General features: G+C 40.9%; 1 protein-coding gene across 1 annotated transcript in view; it reads right to left on the bottom strand.

The window, feature by feature from the left end:
- The window catches only part of LOC139686228 (uncharacterized), a 28,429-nt gene extending 21,181 nt beyond the window's left edge, over window positions 1-7,248 (bottom strand). Inside the window, exons 1-2 of the mRNA XM_071583386.1 lie at window positions 6,396-7,248; window positions 983-1,147 (exon numbers count right to left, since the gene is read on the bottom strand). Of these exons, the coding sequence (XP_071439487.1) occupies window positions 983-1,147; window positions 6,396-7,245 (1,015 nt within the window). The 5' untranslated portion in view covers window positions 7,246-7,248. The remainder of the gene's footprint in view (window positions 1-982; window positions 1,148-6,395) is intronic.
- Between the last annotated feature and the right edge of the window lie 7,833 nt (window positions 7,249-15,081).

Here is a 15,081-nt window from a genome sequence, read left to right as displayed (position 1 = left end):
CCGCCTTGGTCGCTTGGCCAACTGCGATGACTGCTTCTTGCACTTCCTCGTCTGACTTGAATTTCTGTCCTCCAAAGGTGTTTTTTGAGAGTGGGAAACAAGTAGTAGTCGCTTGGGGGGGCTACGTCCTCCGGGCTGTGAGGAGGGTGGTCGATGATATATATCCCATCAGCCGAATTCATTGAGTAAGGGGGTGGTCATCGTTTGATGTGAAGACATGCATTGTATTAAGATATGCAAACACACTCCTCCTTTAAGTGAGGAGAGACACCTTGTTTGTAACTTAATTGACCTCAAGAGACACAATATCCTGCAGCACGGAGAAGTAGCCACCCTCTCTCTCTTCATTCATTAAGGCCTTCCTTTTATCTAATTGAAGGGTAATTCCCTCTGGTTATATCGCACCACCATCTCGTCAATTGGAGCCACCGTTGTTGATATTCCAATGGGAAACTCTGATGCTGTTCATCAAAGGACGTTTTCCCGGCCATCAAAACACTCCCTGCACCACTTCTAATGCTCGTTTATGATGTCCATAATACACTTCTCACTCCGTACACTTCCCACATTAAATGGAAGGATGAATTTATTATATCGAAGAAGCAGTCATCACAGTTGGCTTTGGACCACGATGGAGAAAGGTACAATGCCGGTATTAATGAAAAGCTGCTGACAAGGAGATGCAAAAAGTGATTGATAGTCAAGGAGACTGTGTAGGAAAATAGTTAAATGCTCAACCTTTCAAAAGATGCACAGAAAGTTAACAATAACTGACGTCCTGCTGCCTCCACAGCTTGGAGAGACCGAGATCGGTTTCCCAGCAAAGCTTAGGGTTCCCCTGACTTCCTCAAAGTGATTCCATCCCACTCTGACTAATATGAGCAGCACGGGAGAGTCAATTGCATTACTTATGGAACGCACCCTGTAGATATCGTCCAGGATGCCGCAGTGTATGTGTGTGTTTGTGTAATGCCATGCTTACCAGTCGTCGTGGGGGCCTGCTTCAGGTCCTTTTGAGCCTCCGTCAGCACCCTCTGAACGTCTTCAGCCCTTCGAAGACGCTCGTCCAGGTAACGCTTCAACGAAGGCTTGTCCATCACCCGGAGGGAATTCCCGCCCATCAGCGCCAGCTGCAGCTTTGCCGACCCTTCCAAGCAAAGAGGGACGCAATATGCCATCACTACACGGAATCCCCAAACAATCACTCATTCAACCTAGCGTTAAACCTTAGAAAAAAACAAAAACTCTTTGGGATACAGCGATTGAAGAATGGACAATTTAAAAAGGCACTTCAAAGAGTTAAAACATTTCTACAAGTTTCATCCACGTTCCGTCCACATCTAGACACAAGATTAAACCGGGAAATACCTTTATTCTTCACCCCATCCTCCTTACGCCAACAACACTTCCACAACACTTCCGAGTCCAAGTGTATTTGACATCATGTTCATTATTTATTTGAAATTTCAATTTATTCGTCACAGGTATTTCCTTACTCAAACATTAGTAGATTAGCTTTTCTTTGATTACATTCAAACTTGAATTTAAGCAAGGTTATGTGGTTTACAAGGAACAGAAAGGCCTAGTCAAATATTTCAAATTGGAGGGACAAAACTATTACAGCGGGTTGAACAATTTATACATATATATAGATATATATATATAAAGAACAGAGGGTCCGGATGGGCAGTGTCAGGAAGAGGTGTAAGGCAGGGTTGCCCATTATCAATGTTGCTGTTCAACCTGTATGCAGAGAAAATGATTAAAGAGGCAATAAGGGAAGGACTGGAGGCAGGAATGAAAGTGGGCGAGGAATTCATTTAAAATCAGTTACGTTTGATTGAATGACCAAGCTTTAGTTTGTCAGTCAGCCAATAGAGGGTTGCAAGCATTGCTGCGTGAATTGGAAATTCAGTCCAATAGATATGGGATGAGAGTCAATATTAATAAAACAAAGGTTATGCGATTTTCTAGAAAGAAAAAGGCTAAGCTTAACATTAGAATAGGAGGGCAAAAACTAGAGCAGGTAGAACAGTTTACGTATCTCGGTAGTGTTTTGGACCAACACGGTCAAAGTAGTAGGGACGTAAGGAGAAGAATTGCGCAATTAGGCAAAGAGGCTTTCACAAGGACGAGGGAGTTGATGACAGGGACTTTGAGTAAGGATGTTAAGAAAAGATTCGTAAAAACTTTGATATGGAGCGTAGCTATGTACGGTGCGGAAACGTGGTCATTGAAGCAGGTGGATAGACGTAGATTGGAGGCTTTTGAAATGTGGGTGTGGAGAAGAATGGAGAAGGTGAAATGGACAGAGAAGAAAACAAACGAGGAAGTACTTGGTATGGTGGGCGAAGAGAGGGGTTTGTTGGGAGCAATCCTATGGAGGCAAATGAGAAGTGGCTGAAGGGGGTGTTGACCGGCAATAGTGGGATGTTGAAGACTGTGATAGAGGGTAGAATGTTGGGCAAAAGAGGAAAGGGAAGGAACAGGATAGGGATGTTGGACGGGATGAAGGGAGGAAGAAAGTACTCAGAGATGAAGAGGGACCTGATATAGAGTAGGATGATGGATTTTGTGTTTTGTTGGGAGTAATAAAATATTTGTTTGGTATTTATGTCCATCGAAAAACCTACCTTAACCGAGAGATTGCCTAAAATATATATATATATATATATATATATATATATATCTCCACATATATATATATATATATATATATATATATAAATATATATATATATCCATATATGAATATATATATATTATATTTTTTTTAGGTAATCTCTCGGTTAAGGTAGGTTTTATTATATATTATATTATTCCTTTATATTTTTGCACCCTTCCCATGATGAACGACTTTGATCCCACAACATCTTGTTTACGCCAGATTCGGAAATTTTCTCTCAAACTCGCGCAATACACCTGCCATTCTGAATTTCTTTCGGCATGCATTGCATTGGGTATCATTCCCAATGGCTTATGCATTAAGTTCCCTATATCAGGCCTACCTTCCGTCCTGCACCCCAGTCTACATGCACTCAAGTTTCAACAGTCCTTTCTGTTTTGCACGTTCATCCGAGATCAATACATTGGCCTCATTCACAAATATCACAATTCCACACATTCCCTCATTAACATTCTTTCTCTCACTTCCCCACATCTCCTCCCGAATGTAAACCGAATCCTCAAATCGGCTCTCCGCTCCCTTGAGTTCCGACGCAGAAAAGCCTTAAACAAATTGTCCAATCTTTGCACTTCTTACTTCCGCCAAGGCCTTGCCTTACCTCTCCAACTTGTCAAACCTAGCCCTCCTCCCCCACCCCTTTACCAACAGAAACCGGATTTAGCGACTATTTTCCACCTACCCCCACCTTCCCTACCAACACCAGGAATTCCACCGAGCCGTTGCCACCAACAAAACCCTTCTCAACCCGTCCCTTCCCCGCCGGCCGACCAAGCAATAGATACTGCCAAACACGTGCTGAACCTCTCTAGCACAACGCTGAATGAGCACCAAACCTCTCTTCTGGGAAAAGGCCTCTCTTTTTCCCCCACCCCCAAGGTTAATCACGTGACCATCCTCGCAGACGTCATCAATTTTGCCAGAAATCTTAGATGGCGACATTTCTGGGCGATGCAACCCGCCACTCAATCCCCCGCACACACACACAGCGCTCTCACCAAGTTCTGGCCGCCTTCCCAACTTGAACCTCCACCGCTCCCTCCAAATCACCCGGTCGAAATCTTTATCAATCTTCTCCTGTCCAAAACATCTAGTCCTTCTTTCCTTAAATCTCTAAACCCGAAAACTAACCTCTCCCCGGCCGAATTAGCTGAGTTAAAAAAACTCACACGCAACCCCAACCTAGTCATCACTTCTGCCGACAAGGGTTCGACAGTTGTAATCCTAAACACTACAGACTACCTTCAAGAATGCAACAGATTACTCTCCGACACTTCCTCCTATCAACATATTCCTGCTGACCCTAACCCTGCATTCCAAAAAGAAATAATCGCTTTCCTCCGAGACAACGGCCCTAAGGAGAATCTTTCCCCCAGGGACATCTCCCTCCTTTCCCCTTCCCAACCTCACACCCCTCACTTCTACATCCTTCCTAAGATGCACAAACCCAACAACCCAGGCCGCCCTATAGTCTCCTCGCGTAGCTCTCCGACCGAAAGAATTTCCGCCTTCGTGGACCACTATCTCCAACCTTTAGTTCACTCCCTACCCTCCTTTATCAAAGATACCAACCACTTCCTCAGATTGCTCCACTCAACTTCACTCCCTCCTGACACCCAAATTACTATGGCTACTATCGATGTCACCTCCTTGTACACACCCATTCCTCACCAAGAAGGCCTTTCTTCCCTACGTTACTTCCTCTCCAAACGCCCTACCCCTCAAATCCCCAGTACCGATTTTCTCATTGATCTTTCCAATTTCATTCTCACCCGCAACTCCTTTTCTTTCAATAATAACCATTACCTCCAAATAAAGGGCTAGGCCATGGGTAGCAGATTCAGCCCTTCATATGCAAACCTCCACCTCGGTGTCCGGGAAGAGAATTTCCTTTCCAACTATCCTCTGCAACCTCTCCTGTGGCTCCGATACATTGACGACATCTTTCTACTATGGCCACACAGCATAGATTCCCTCAATTCCTTCATCTCCCAACTCAATGATTCCTCATCTCTGTCTTTCACCTTGACCATTTCATCCTCTCAGATTACCTTCCCTGATGTCAATATTTCCCTCAGCAATAACAAATTCCTTACCTCTGTTCACACCAAACCTACTAATAAGCAGCAGTATCTTCAATATAGCAGTTGCCACCCGTCCCATACCAAGCGCTCCCTCCCTTACTCCCTCTCTATCTGCGGTCACCGTATTGGCAACCATCCCGAATCCCTTAGCAAATACCTTAACAACCTTCACCACTCCCTCCTCCAACGTGGATGCCCTGATTCTCTCCTCCATAAAAAAATACTCAAACTTTCCTCCACCCCCAAGCCTGCCTCAACCACAGACTCCCAGCCTCTCTCAATCTGTACTACCTACTTCCCAGGCATTCAGTCTCTCAAATTCATCCTCAAAGACCTATTCCCCATCCTCAAAAATCACAACACTTCCTCCAAGCTTCTCCCCAATTGTCCCTCTGTGACCTTCAAACGTCCCGCCAACCTAGCAGATATCCTCAAATCCACCAGGCCACTCTCAAAATCCCCTCACACCCCCAGAGCCATCGAGCGATCCATGTCATCGAGCAAGATGCAAAACCTGCCCTATTTTCACCACTCCACCCCACTCCATCCCACCATTTAACTCTCTCCCGCCCTTCCCCTATTCCTCCTGCACATCCAAGAATGTTGTTTATCTTCTTGCCTGTAAACTCTGCCCGGCCTTTTACATAGGCCAATGTTCCACACCACTTAACATTAGGATTAATAACCACTGCGCCTCGTGCAATCCCTCCTCCCCGTCCGTGGGTCTCCCCATCCCTAAACATGCTTCCCATCATAATACCCCCTTTAACCAGTGTTACAATGTTTCCGTCCTAGCGTCCATTCCCACATCCGATAACCCTATAGAATTAAAAACACTTGAAATGGCATTCATTTACATCTGTATGGCCTATCAGCATCCGGGCCTCAATGTCGTTCACTGATGGGAGTGGCCGAAAATTGTTACTTTGTGGAAGCAAAGCATATCGGGGGGTGGACACTGTGTTTTTCCGAATGAGTTTTGGTGTACGTGGCCTTTGTTTTTGCTTACGTGGTCTTTATCAATACTTTGTAGGTGGAAACATGAGTCTCGTATTCTGCAATAGTTGCGGTGAGCATGTTGTTCTATTTTCCGATTTTGTGTCAACTCCACCCCTTCCCTCTCCCTTTCCTCTCCCCAACCATTCCTCTCACCCCTCCTCCGCCTCCCGTTCTCCCCTTCCCCTGGCCCCCTTCCCTTTCTCTCGCACCCCTCACCTCAACAATTCCAGCAGTCATTACTTCTATATCTTCAGAGGAAGACGGATTGTTTACGTCGAAATATCAAGAAAATACGTGTGAGTGTTCTCTTTTTTCGTGTTTCTATATTGTGTGGTACTGTGTATTGTACTATTCGGCACTTCCATGTTACGTCTACGAATGCATATATATATACATACATATATACATACATATATACATACATATATACATACATATACATATATATATATGTATATGTATACATATATGTATATATATATACACACATACATATACATATATATATATATATATATATATATATATATATATATATATACACACACATATATATATTTTTTTTTGGAAGCGGCCAGAGTATAAAATGATTTCACCTTAGTAACTTGACAGATGTAAAGAGGCCTTACCTGTTGCACTGCCTGAAGGCTGCCCCTGGTGATTCAATCTCCCGCTCACCACATGGTGATTCAAACCGTCACCTTCCCTTGGCTGTGCCGTACTTTTTGCCGCACCATTGACCGGTTGAACTCTGAAATGACTGATGTTCGCATTTGAAGCATAACACTTGGTTAACACACTTCCTGCGGCATTACCGCCGAAGCCCGGGATGCGGTTGTTGCCCGTTTCGAGCACCTGTGAGGTTTGTACCATATTTGGGGCACTATGGAGGTTATCCATGAAATGGTATCCAAATGCACTATGAACTTGGTCACTCGGTACGACGCTAACTCGGTTCACAGGTGATGTGTTCGGCACAACAGGCACAAATGGATCACCCCCCACCCACGCGGCATCCGTCCTCAGGGGAGCCTGCTGCTCTCTCCCCAACCGTACCATGGTACCTACCATACTCCAGTTGTTTGGCTCGGCACTATTCGGCATGACTACCCTCTTGGAATAATCCGAAATGTTCGTGAGATGCACGAGCCCATCCTTTGCCACTGGTGGACAAGGACCGCACGGCATGGGTTCATGGTTGTACCCAACCGGGGTGGGACCGTAGCTGTAGTTGTTGGTGGCATAGGTAGCCTGGGAACTGTTACCGATGACCAGAGGGTTTGGCACGCTGCCTGGTTTCATGCAAGAGTGGGCATACTGCTGCCTGGTATCATTCGGTACCAAGTTTTCAGCCACGCCAGGACTGCTGCCGTTGCTGACCCAAATGGCACTGTTCATGGCACCTTGGTGCAGTCCCTGATGGTTTTCGAAGAGCACCTGGGGTTCGGTTGACTCAAGGTAACCCAAACCATCTTCCATCACAAGGCCCAGGTCTTCCATGGAATGTGGCATCATCTGCTGTGAAGGAATGGATTGTGCCAAATGGTACACACTATGCCAAGCTACCACGGCCCTTGCATTTGTATTCGGTTTCGTTTCCGGGCCATTTGAGAGACTTCAACTTGATCAATTAAACTTTAAAATCAAATTAAATGTCATTTAAACTACTTAGCTAATGTTCAGAGCGATTTATCAACCTTAATAATCTATCTGAGAAACAGGTGAATGTTGATCTAGAAACTAACAAATTAAGATCTCACAGCCGTAACTACAACACAAGGTGTGAAGCAAGTCTAAATATTACTACACATTGTAAATTGTCATCAACTTGCGACACATTTCATGATGTCAGCATACGACACCTGTATAACTCACTGCCCACTCTATTGAAATCAGGAAAATATCTCAAATTTCAAGAATAAGATGCACAACTGGTTACTTGCCCATCAACTTTAATCATTTGATGAATTCTTTTGTGAAAATCTTCATCACATTCAAGAACTTATGTTTACATGTTAAATAATATTTATATTCATGAAATTTAAGTATTATAAATTGTATATAAAGACACACATACACATATATATATAAAAAAACATTAACACAGTAATCAACCGGAAGGTCGGTTTAGTAGGTGATGGTAGAGATCAGCAAGTACTAAGCCCTATTTACGGCGTGTGAATATCCACCCATCAGGGTATTAAGGGGGGCCAGTTCCTTTATACACTGCGCTGGTTATGGTTTCCCAGGAAGACCTGGTACCCGAAAAATCACTTTAGCTTGGGTGGAGCTGCAGGTGCCCAAAGTGCCTTGCCCGGGAATCAAACCTGGGACCCTCTGGTCAGCAGTCCAACGCTCTACCCGCTGGACTACTGCGACCCTATATATACATTTATATATATATGTATATATATATATATATATACATATATATATATATATACATATATATATATATATACATATATATATATATATAATACACAGTAACACACAATATAGACACACAAAAAAAGAACACTGACACGTTATTTCTTGATATTTCAAGAATCGGAAACAATCCAGAAGAAGACGCAAACAATCCGTCTTCATCTGAAGATATAGAAGTAATTACTTCTATGTCATTTCATTACTTCTATATCTTCATATGAAGAAGGATTGTTCCCATCGAAATATCAAGAAATAACATGTGAGTGTTCTTCTTTTTTTGTGTTTCTATATTGTGTGTTACTGTGTATTATATATATATATATATATATATATATATATATATATATATATATATATATATATATATATATATATATATTATATATATATATATATATATATATATATATATATATATATAATATATATATATATATATTATATATATATATATATATATATATATATATATATATATATATATATATATAATATATATATATATATATTATATATATATATATACATATATATATATATATATATAATATATATATATATATATATATATACATATATATATATATATAATATATATATATATATATATTATATATATATATATATACATATATATACACACACACAATATTTTTTTATCAGATGATCAAGAAGAATTTACTGCAATTTTGAATTAGCAGCACGCAAAGTACCGTGGTCCATTGACCACAACAGTCTTGCATTTGAACCAGAATCCTTGTCCACTCACGCCAATTCCACTGCTATCACTGATGATGCATTGCTGTCTGTGGTTGTATTGTGGTCCACCGAGGCCGACACCGGCTTGGGCAACCGGCGGAGGGCGGACCAACATGGTTGGACTGTGCCACGACATATTTCTCCTTAGCTGCTCAGCTCAAACAGCCGTGGGAATACCTAGAAAGAGCCGAAGACGGTAATTAGACAGCCCTGGTGTAGTTATGCCGACATGCTAGCCAGCATTGTTATGCCAACGGCAGTTTTCCGGCATGTTCCAGCATAATTACATGGTTCGTAGCATGTCTTTCTGTTGGGGCAAATAACCTTTCCTATTCCGAGTCATTGTTTAATGTATTTTAGATGTTTATACTCTCGGGATCGAAGGTATCGGGATGCTGTTTTAATTGTGTGATTCTCTGAGGATAATTAGTCATGCATGAAGAATACTTGCCGAAAAACATCAGGAATACTTATAAACTCAGTTGACCTTCGACTGATAATTAAGCGAATGGCAGACAAAGAGATGGAAGGAACGCACTTGTGGAAAACCAATTAGGGGGAAAAGAACTGAGGAAGAAATGTGTGTGGACTTGCAGAAGGCCTTTCACAACGTACATTGGAACGAGGTGTTTAAGATGTTACAAGAGCTCGAATCTGACTACTACTAGCACAGCAGAAGAATAATCCATATACTCTGTTAATATTTACATACGAGGGCAATTTGAAAAGTAAGGTTTCCTGTATTTTTTTCATGAAATAACCAATTTATTCTCTCAACTTTGCGTACATCGTATGGAAAGGTTGATCATTGAGCTATTCTTCTAAGATAGTCGCCTTGACTATCAATCACTTTTTGCATCTCCTTGTAAGCAGCTTTTCATTAATACTGGCGTCGTACCTTTCTCCCGTCTTGGTCGCTTGGCCAACTGACGACTGCTTCTCCGATATAAATTCATTGCAATTTAGCGGAAGTGTACGTTGAGAAGTGTATGGACATCATAAACGTGCATTGGAAGTGGTGCAGGGAGTGTTTTGATGGCCGGGAAAACGTCCTATGATGAGCAGCGGTCAATGGGGCGGGCCGAGTTTGCCATTGGAATATCAACAACGGTGGCTCCAATTGACGAGATGGTGGTGCGATATAACCAGAGGGAATTACCCTTAATTTAGATGAAGGAAGGCCTTAATGAATGAAGAGAGAGAGAGTGGCTACTTCTCCGTGCTGCAGGATATTGCGTGTCAGAGGTCCTGGGTTACAACAAGGTTTTGCATATCATGACAATGCATGTTTACGTGTCTTCACATCAAACGATGACCACCCCCTTACTCAATGAATTCGGCTGATGGGATATATCATCGACCACCCTCCTCACAGCCCGGAGGACGTTGCCCCCCCAAGCGACTCCCACTTGTTTCCCGCTCTCAAAAAAACACCTCGGAGGACAGAAATTCAAGTCAGACGAGGAAGTGCAAGAAGCAGTCGTCGTCAGGTGGCCGAGCGACCAAGGCGGGAGAAAGGTACGATGCCGGTATTAATGAAAAGCTGCTTACAAGGATGCAAAAAGTGATTGGTCGTCAAGGGGACTATGTAGGAAAATAGCTAAATGGTCAGCCTTTCCTACGATGTACGCAGAGTTGAGAATAAATTAGAATGTTCACGACAAAAAAATAGGGGACCAGACTTTTCGAATTTCCCTAGTACATATATATATATATATATATATATATATATATATATATATATATATATATACATATATATAAAACTTATGTGAAAGTCTAATGGCGAACAAAGACAAAAACACAGAAACACACAAAAAATGAAAGAAACTCACTAATTTTCAAATTTGGTGGTCCAAATCCCCTTTCTCAAGGAAGAGAAAGGAGGAACAGTGTTCTGCGCTAACTGTGAAGGAGTTGGACACACTCCATTTTCAAATTGAGGTCCTATTTATCATTAATGATACACAAACGCTTTTAATTCCGTCTCTGACGAATTCTGCCGCCTGTCACAAGGCTAGGCTAGACACCACTGCAATGGTGTCCTCTCCTTGTCGTGGTAATGTGAACATTGGTGCTGTGGTGCCACCACTTATTATAAACTGAGAGTGAAGTGAGCAAAAAACCACGGTCCGAACCCCACACTACTATGGCACAGTGGACTGAGTGTGGGGACGTCAAAGACAAACCAAGATGTTGGTGCCATCTCTAGCCCTATTACCACACACACGCCCTACCCTGAATAGATAGAAACGAGAGTAAAAGTAAGGTACTTCCTTAGAAGGCAATCGTAAATCATGGATACATAAATAAGGAAAAGGGAGAGGAACACAAATTTAAAAGACAAAAAACAGGAAAGGTGTGGAATGCGGAATTGAGCAGGTCACAAGGGTAAAAACGTTTCCTCCTGCTGAAAGTTGAACCACGGCCTGTCTTTTAGAATTGCCATCATGCCAAAGCGCTCATAACTGCTTGAGCTATTATGGGGGAACATAAATTACGCAGAGATGTGATTGAAAGGGGTATTACGCAACTCCAACTGCCTCGAATGTTTTTGTCACATGGAAATGGCATTGGGGAGATGTTTCACCCACAATAGGATAGATGGATGACACAGAAGAGAGGATTGGAGAGAATAGGATAGAACAACCGTACAATATATCACATAAAAGCATTGGACCAGTGCTCAAGGCCAGAAGGAGGACACGAGCCACGTCGGACATTAATACGCTTTCAAACACAAAAACCAGGGGTTAAGAGGCAAGTCGAACGACCCGTGGTTCAAGTACCAGTCAAGGAATCTTTATTGCGCTAGTCATCCGCTCTCAATTCACCCTTCCCCCATCCTCTCATGTGTTTTGTCCTTTATACATGAGTTCCTATCCCATTTCCTTGATTATCCCAGTGAACGAATGTGGTTGCCATTTGACGTCCACAATAAGCCTTAGAATTGGTCATAAAAAGAGTCCCCGTGAATCTGGGAAGCAATAATCACTTTCTGTGCGAAGTAGTACAAATAACAACAAATATAATAACACAAATAACAACTTACAGAAGTGATAAAGTTAAAAATGACTGATGTATCAAGGGAAAGAATAGCCAGAGCCAAGATGCTCGTTCAAGGAATAGACGAAGCAACTACAGGGTTCAAAGAACACATCTGAGGTTGCCTAGGAGCAATGAAGCAGTTGGACAAGACGTCCACGTTTATGGAGAGCTTGATAAGGCACTCTATTTATTGATCACAGACAAGGGTTTAACTAATCAGGGATGGCTAGGGTGTATGGCAAGGGGTGTCAACGCAGGAGACCACTTTTGACCCAAAAAAAACCCCCATCTACAGCGATTGAATTGTTTTATCCAGACCGCTTATTGTTCGCGGTAAAAATGGTATCTTAAATCTATTGGTTCTGCTCGTGATCTCTCTAATTCACAATCTATCCTACACTAGTACGATTAATATTAATTTTTTTCTTTTTACAACATCATCGCTAAAGAGACCTCCATTCAAATTATATGCAAGAGTCTAATTTAATCTGTACTTGTTAAAATTACCTCCATTGAGTGATTCCGAAACGAACTCCTCTCAACAATTTTAATATGCTAATCTACTTCATTTTAATGAATTTTCACGAATTTAGCTCCCATCCACTCTGCTGTGCGCGATCTAATTCGACAATCAATCAAAAATTCAGGAAGATCCCATCAACATGTTAGTAGCCGATTCTAAAATGAGGCATGTCTAGGGAAAGATGAAAAACATCAATACGTTTTATATTATCGTCACATTTCCCACCGGATGAATCTTAATTATTTTGTTAGATTGCGTTACATATTCCCCGATACATACGACGTCTTGAGTGACTCCCAAGTGTACTCAATTGAATCTGCACACATTTATATAACATTTGAACGAGCGGGGCATCAAAGTATAACAGAAAAATACTGTGAACCATGGCGCTGCAGAGTTTGAGAATGTTCCAAGACTAGATTGGCGATCATTTGAGACTAAACCAAACCATATTGTGAGATAAACTTTGTAACCAAAGCGCAAAAACACGAAAATAACTGACTTCAATGCACTATCCCGCTAACTGTTCGTGTTTCGAAACACAGTCCAAAGAAAACAACATCGAATGCTGTAAATGTATAATTATTTTCCGCATATCAGGAATAAATGTTAAAAGTTAACGTTTTAGCATCGAATGAAAGACATAAAACAATCTCCAAACGATTCAATTACAAAGATTTTTCTTACCTTCACTCCAAATCAGAAATATACTTCACGCTCGTACGGTTCAATTTCCGGTATTTACATACGTTACCATGCGTACACTTGACGATGTAGGAAATAATAACTCCGTATGGAAAATTAGATCGCTCATATAATCACATTCCACTTCATCAACAACAACACAGTCGAGTTTAATTACAGGACACACGAGTCGGCGTCGTATGAAGGCACTTGTCAACATATGTTTAACTTTAAATTGACGACATTTGCAGATTTTAAAATACCTCGAATAATGTAACCATTACTTTGATAGTGCATATTCTGGCACTCAATATCGAACCTCTGACCACCATGAGTGAAAAAATTATATGACTGTGAATAGAACTCTAATTAAAACATTGAAAATCCTGACAGAATAAATGCTTTCTTAGTATTATGAAGGTCAACTCAACATTAGGATCCATGTCAATGGATACCCTACGTTTAAATAATAAGGACTGCTTCATTTCCCACTTCATATTGAATGGACGAATTTAACCAGTCTTCCAGTAATGCACAACAGACGCAATTCCTTTATCGTTTACACAACCCACATAAAAAGCGTGGTTGAGTGGGCGAAATTGTGATGATAGTGTATGCTTAAAATTACCAGTATTAGCTTACAGATAAAAGGATAAACCCTTCATCAAAGGGAAGCTTTAATTACGTGTACAGCATATAAAACTGCATTATCAACCCTAAAATGATACATTCAAATCTAGATAAAAACACCCAACTTGTCTTCTCCAAAGATGGACCACCTCAGCACATTAAACCCATCTTCAGGTGAAATCATTGACGTTTCTGCCAAACTAATATTGCACTAAAATTACTTGCAATTAAAATTAGTATTTAAAAAAAATCGATGCAATAACGCGTGCACTATAAGATACATTTCTGGAGTCATAATACGCCTTTTCACAATAACATCACATCACACAGACAAAAGTCAATCGTATATGCGCAAGGCGTGATCCGAAGGTCTCCGTTGTGCGCGCGAAATCACTATTCTACATTTGAAGAACAAGTGAGTGTAGTTTTGCGTAGCTACGGCAAGCCTTTCGGAAGAGCTTTAAATGCGGATTTTCTCAACAAATTGCCTAATCCCAAGCATACTGTTTGGAGAATATTATTTCGCTAATAAAGACATTTCTTCAGATTCACTTTTGTATCTGTTTTATTTGTCCATGAAGGAATGAATGTTATTATTATTATAAATGTTGACATATTTACGGACGGGTTCTTCCAAGTACCGCGCGAAATGGAATCATTTAAAATACGCGAACACTAGATGTGCTTAATTTGTATCGCTCATTACACTTCCTGTTCAGAGGTTTTTCCAAATGGAGAAATGCAGGGTATAAACACAGATGCTAATTTGAGAAGGACTTGAACAAATCCACTAGAACAGTGAATTAAAAACCAATTATTTGATAAACTTGTTGAAGCTCTCCTTACCACGCTCCATTACTACTGGATACGATTCTCCCCTTAATTGGTTTGCTAAAATTAAAGATTTCACTCTCAAAAAATAAAATATTTATTAAATGGTTGACTGATTTCACGAAATTCAAAGTTGCAATGCCTCACATTCGTTTAAGCAGTAGGTATAATATATTTAACCCTGATATGGGTAAAAAATGTTTACAAAAACGATATCAAGTCATTATAATATCATCATGATGCCCGCAAAATATAAATATAGCTTTGATGAAAAAGAAAGCTCAAGGCATTCGACAAATTGCTTACATTCTACCTATTCCTATGCATATAAATATTATCTGTAGAACTTTTAATTGTCAAATTTTATAATCTACATCTACATAATACCCCGCAATCTACCGCAAGGGCGT

Source organism: Hetaerina americana, unplaced genomic scaffold (genome assembly GCF_022747635.1).
Source record: "Hetaerina americana unplaced genomic scaffold, ioHetAmer1.1.p SCAF_135, whole genome shotgun sequence".
Lineage (NCBI taxonomy): Eukaryota > Metazoa > Arthropoda > Insecta > Odonata > Calopterygidae > Hetaerina > Hetaerina americana.
Note: the sequence above shows the minus strand (reverse complement) of the source record. Positions and strands in the feature narration are given on the sequence as shown.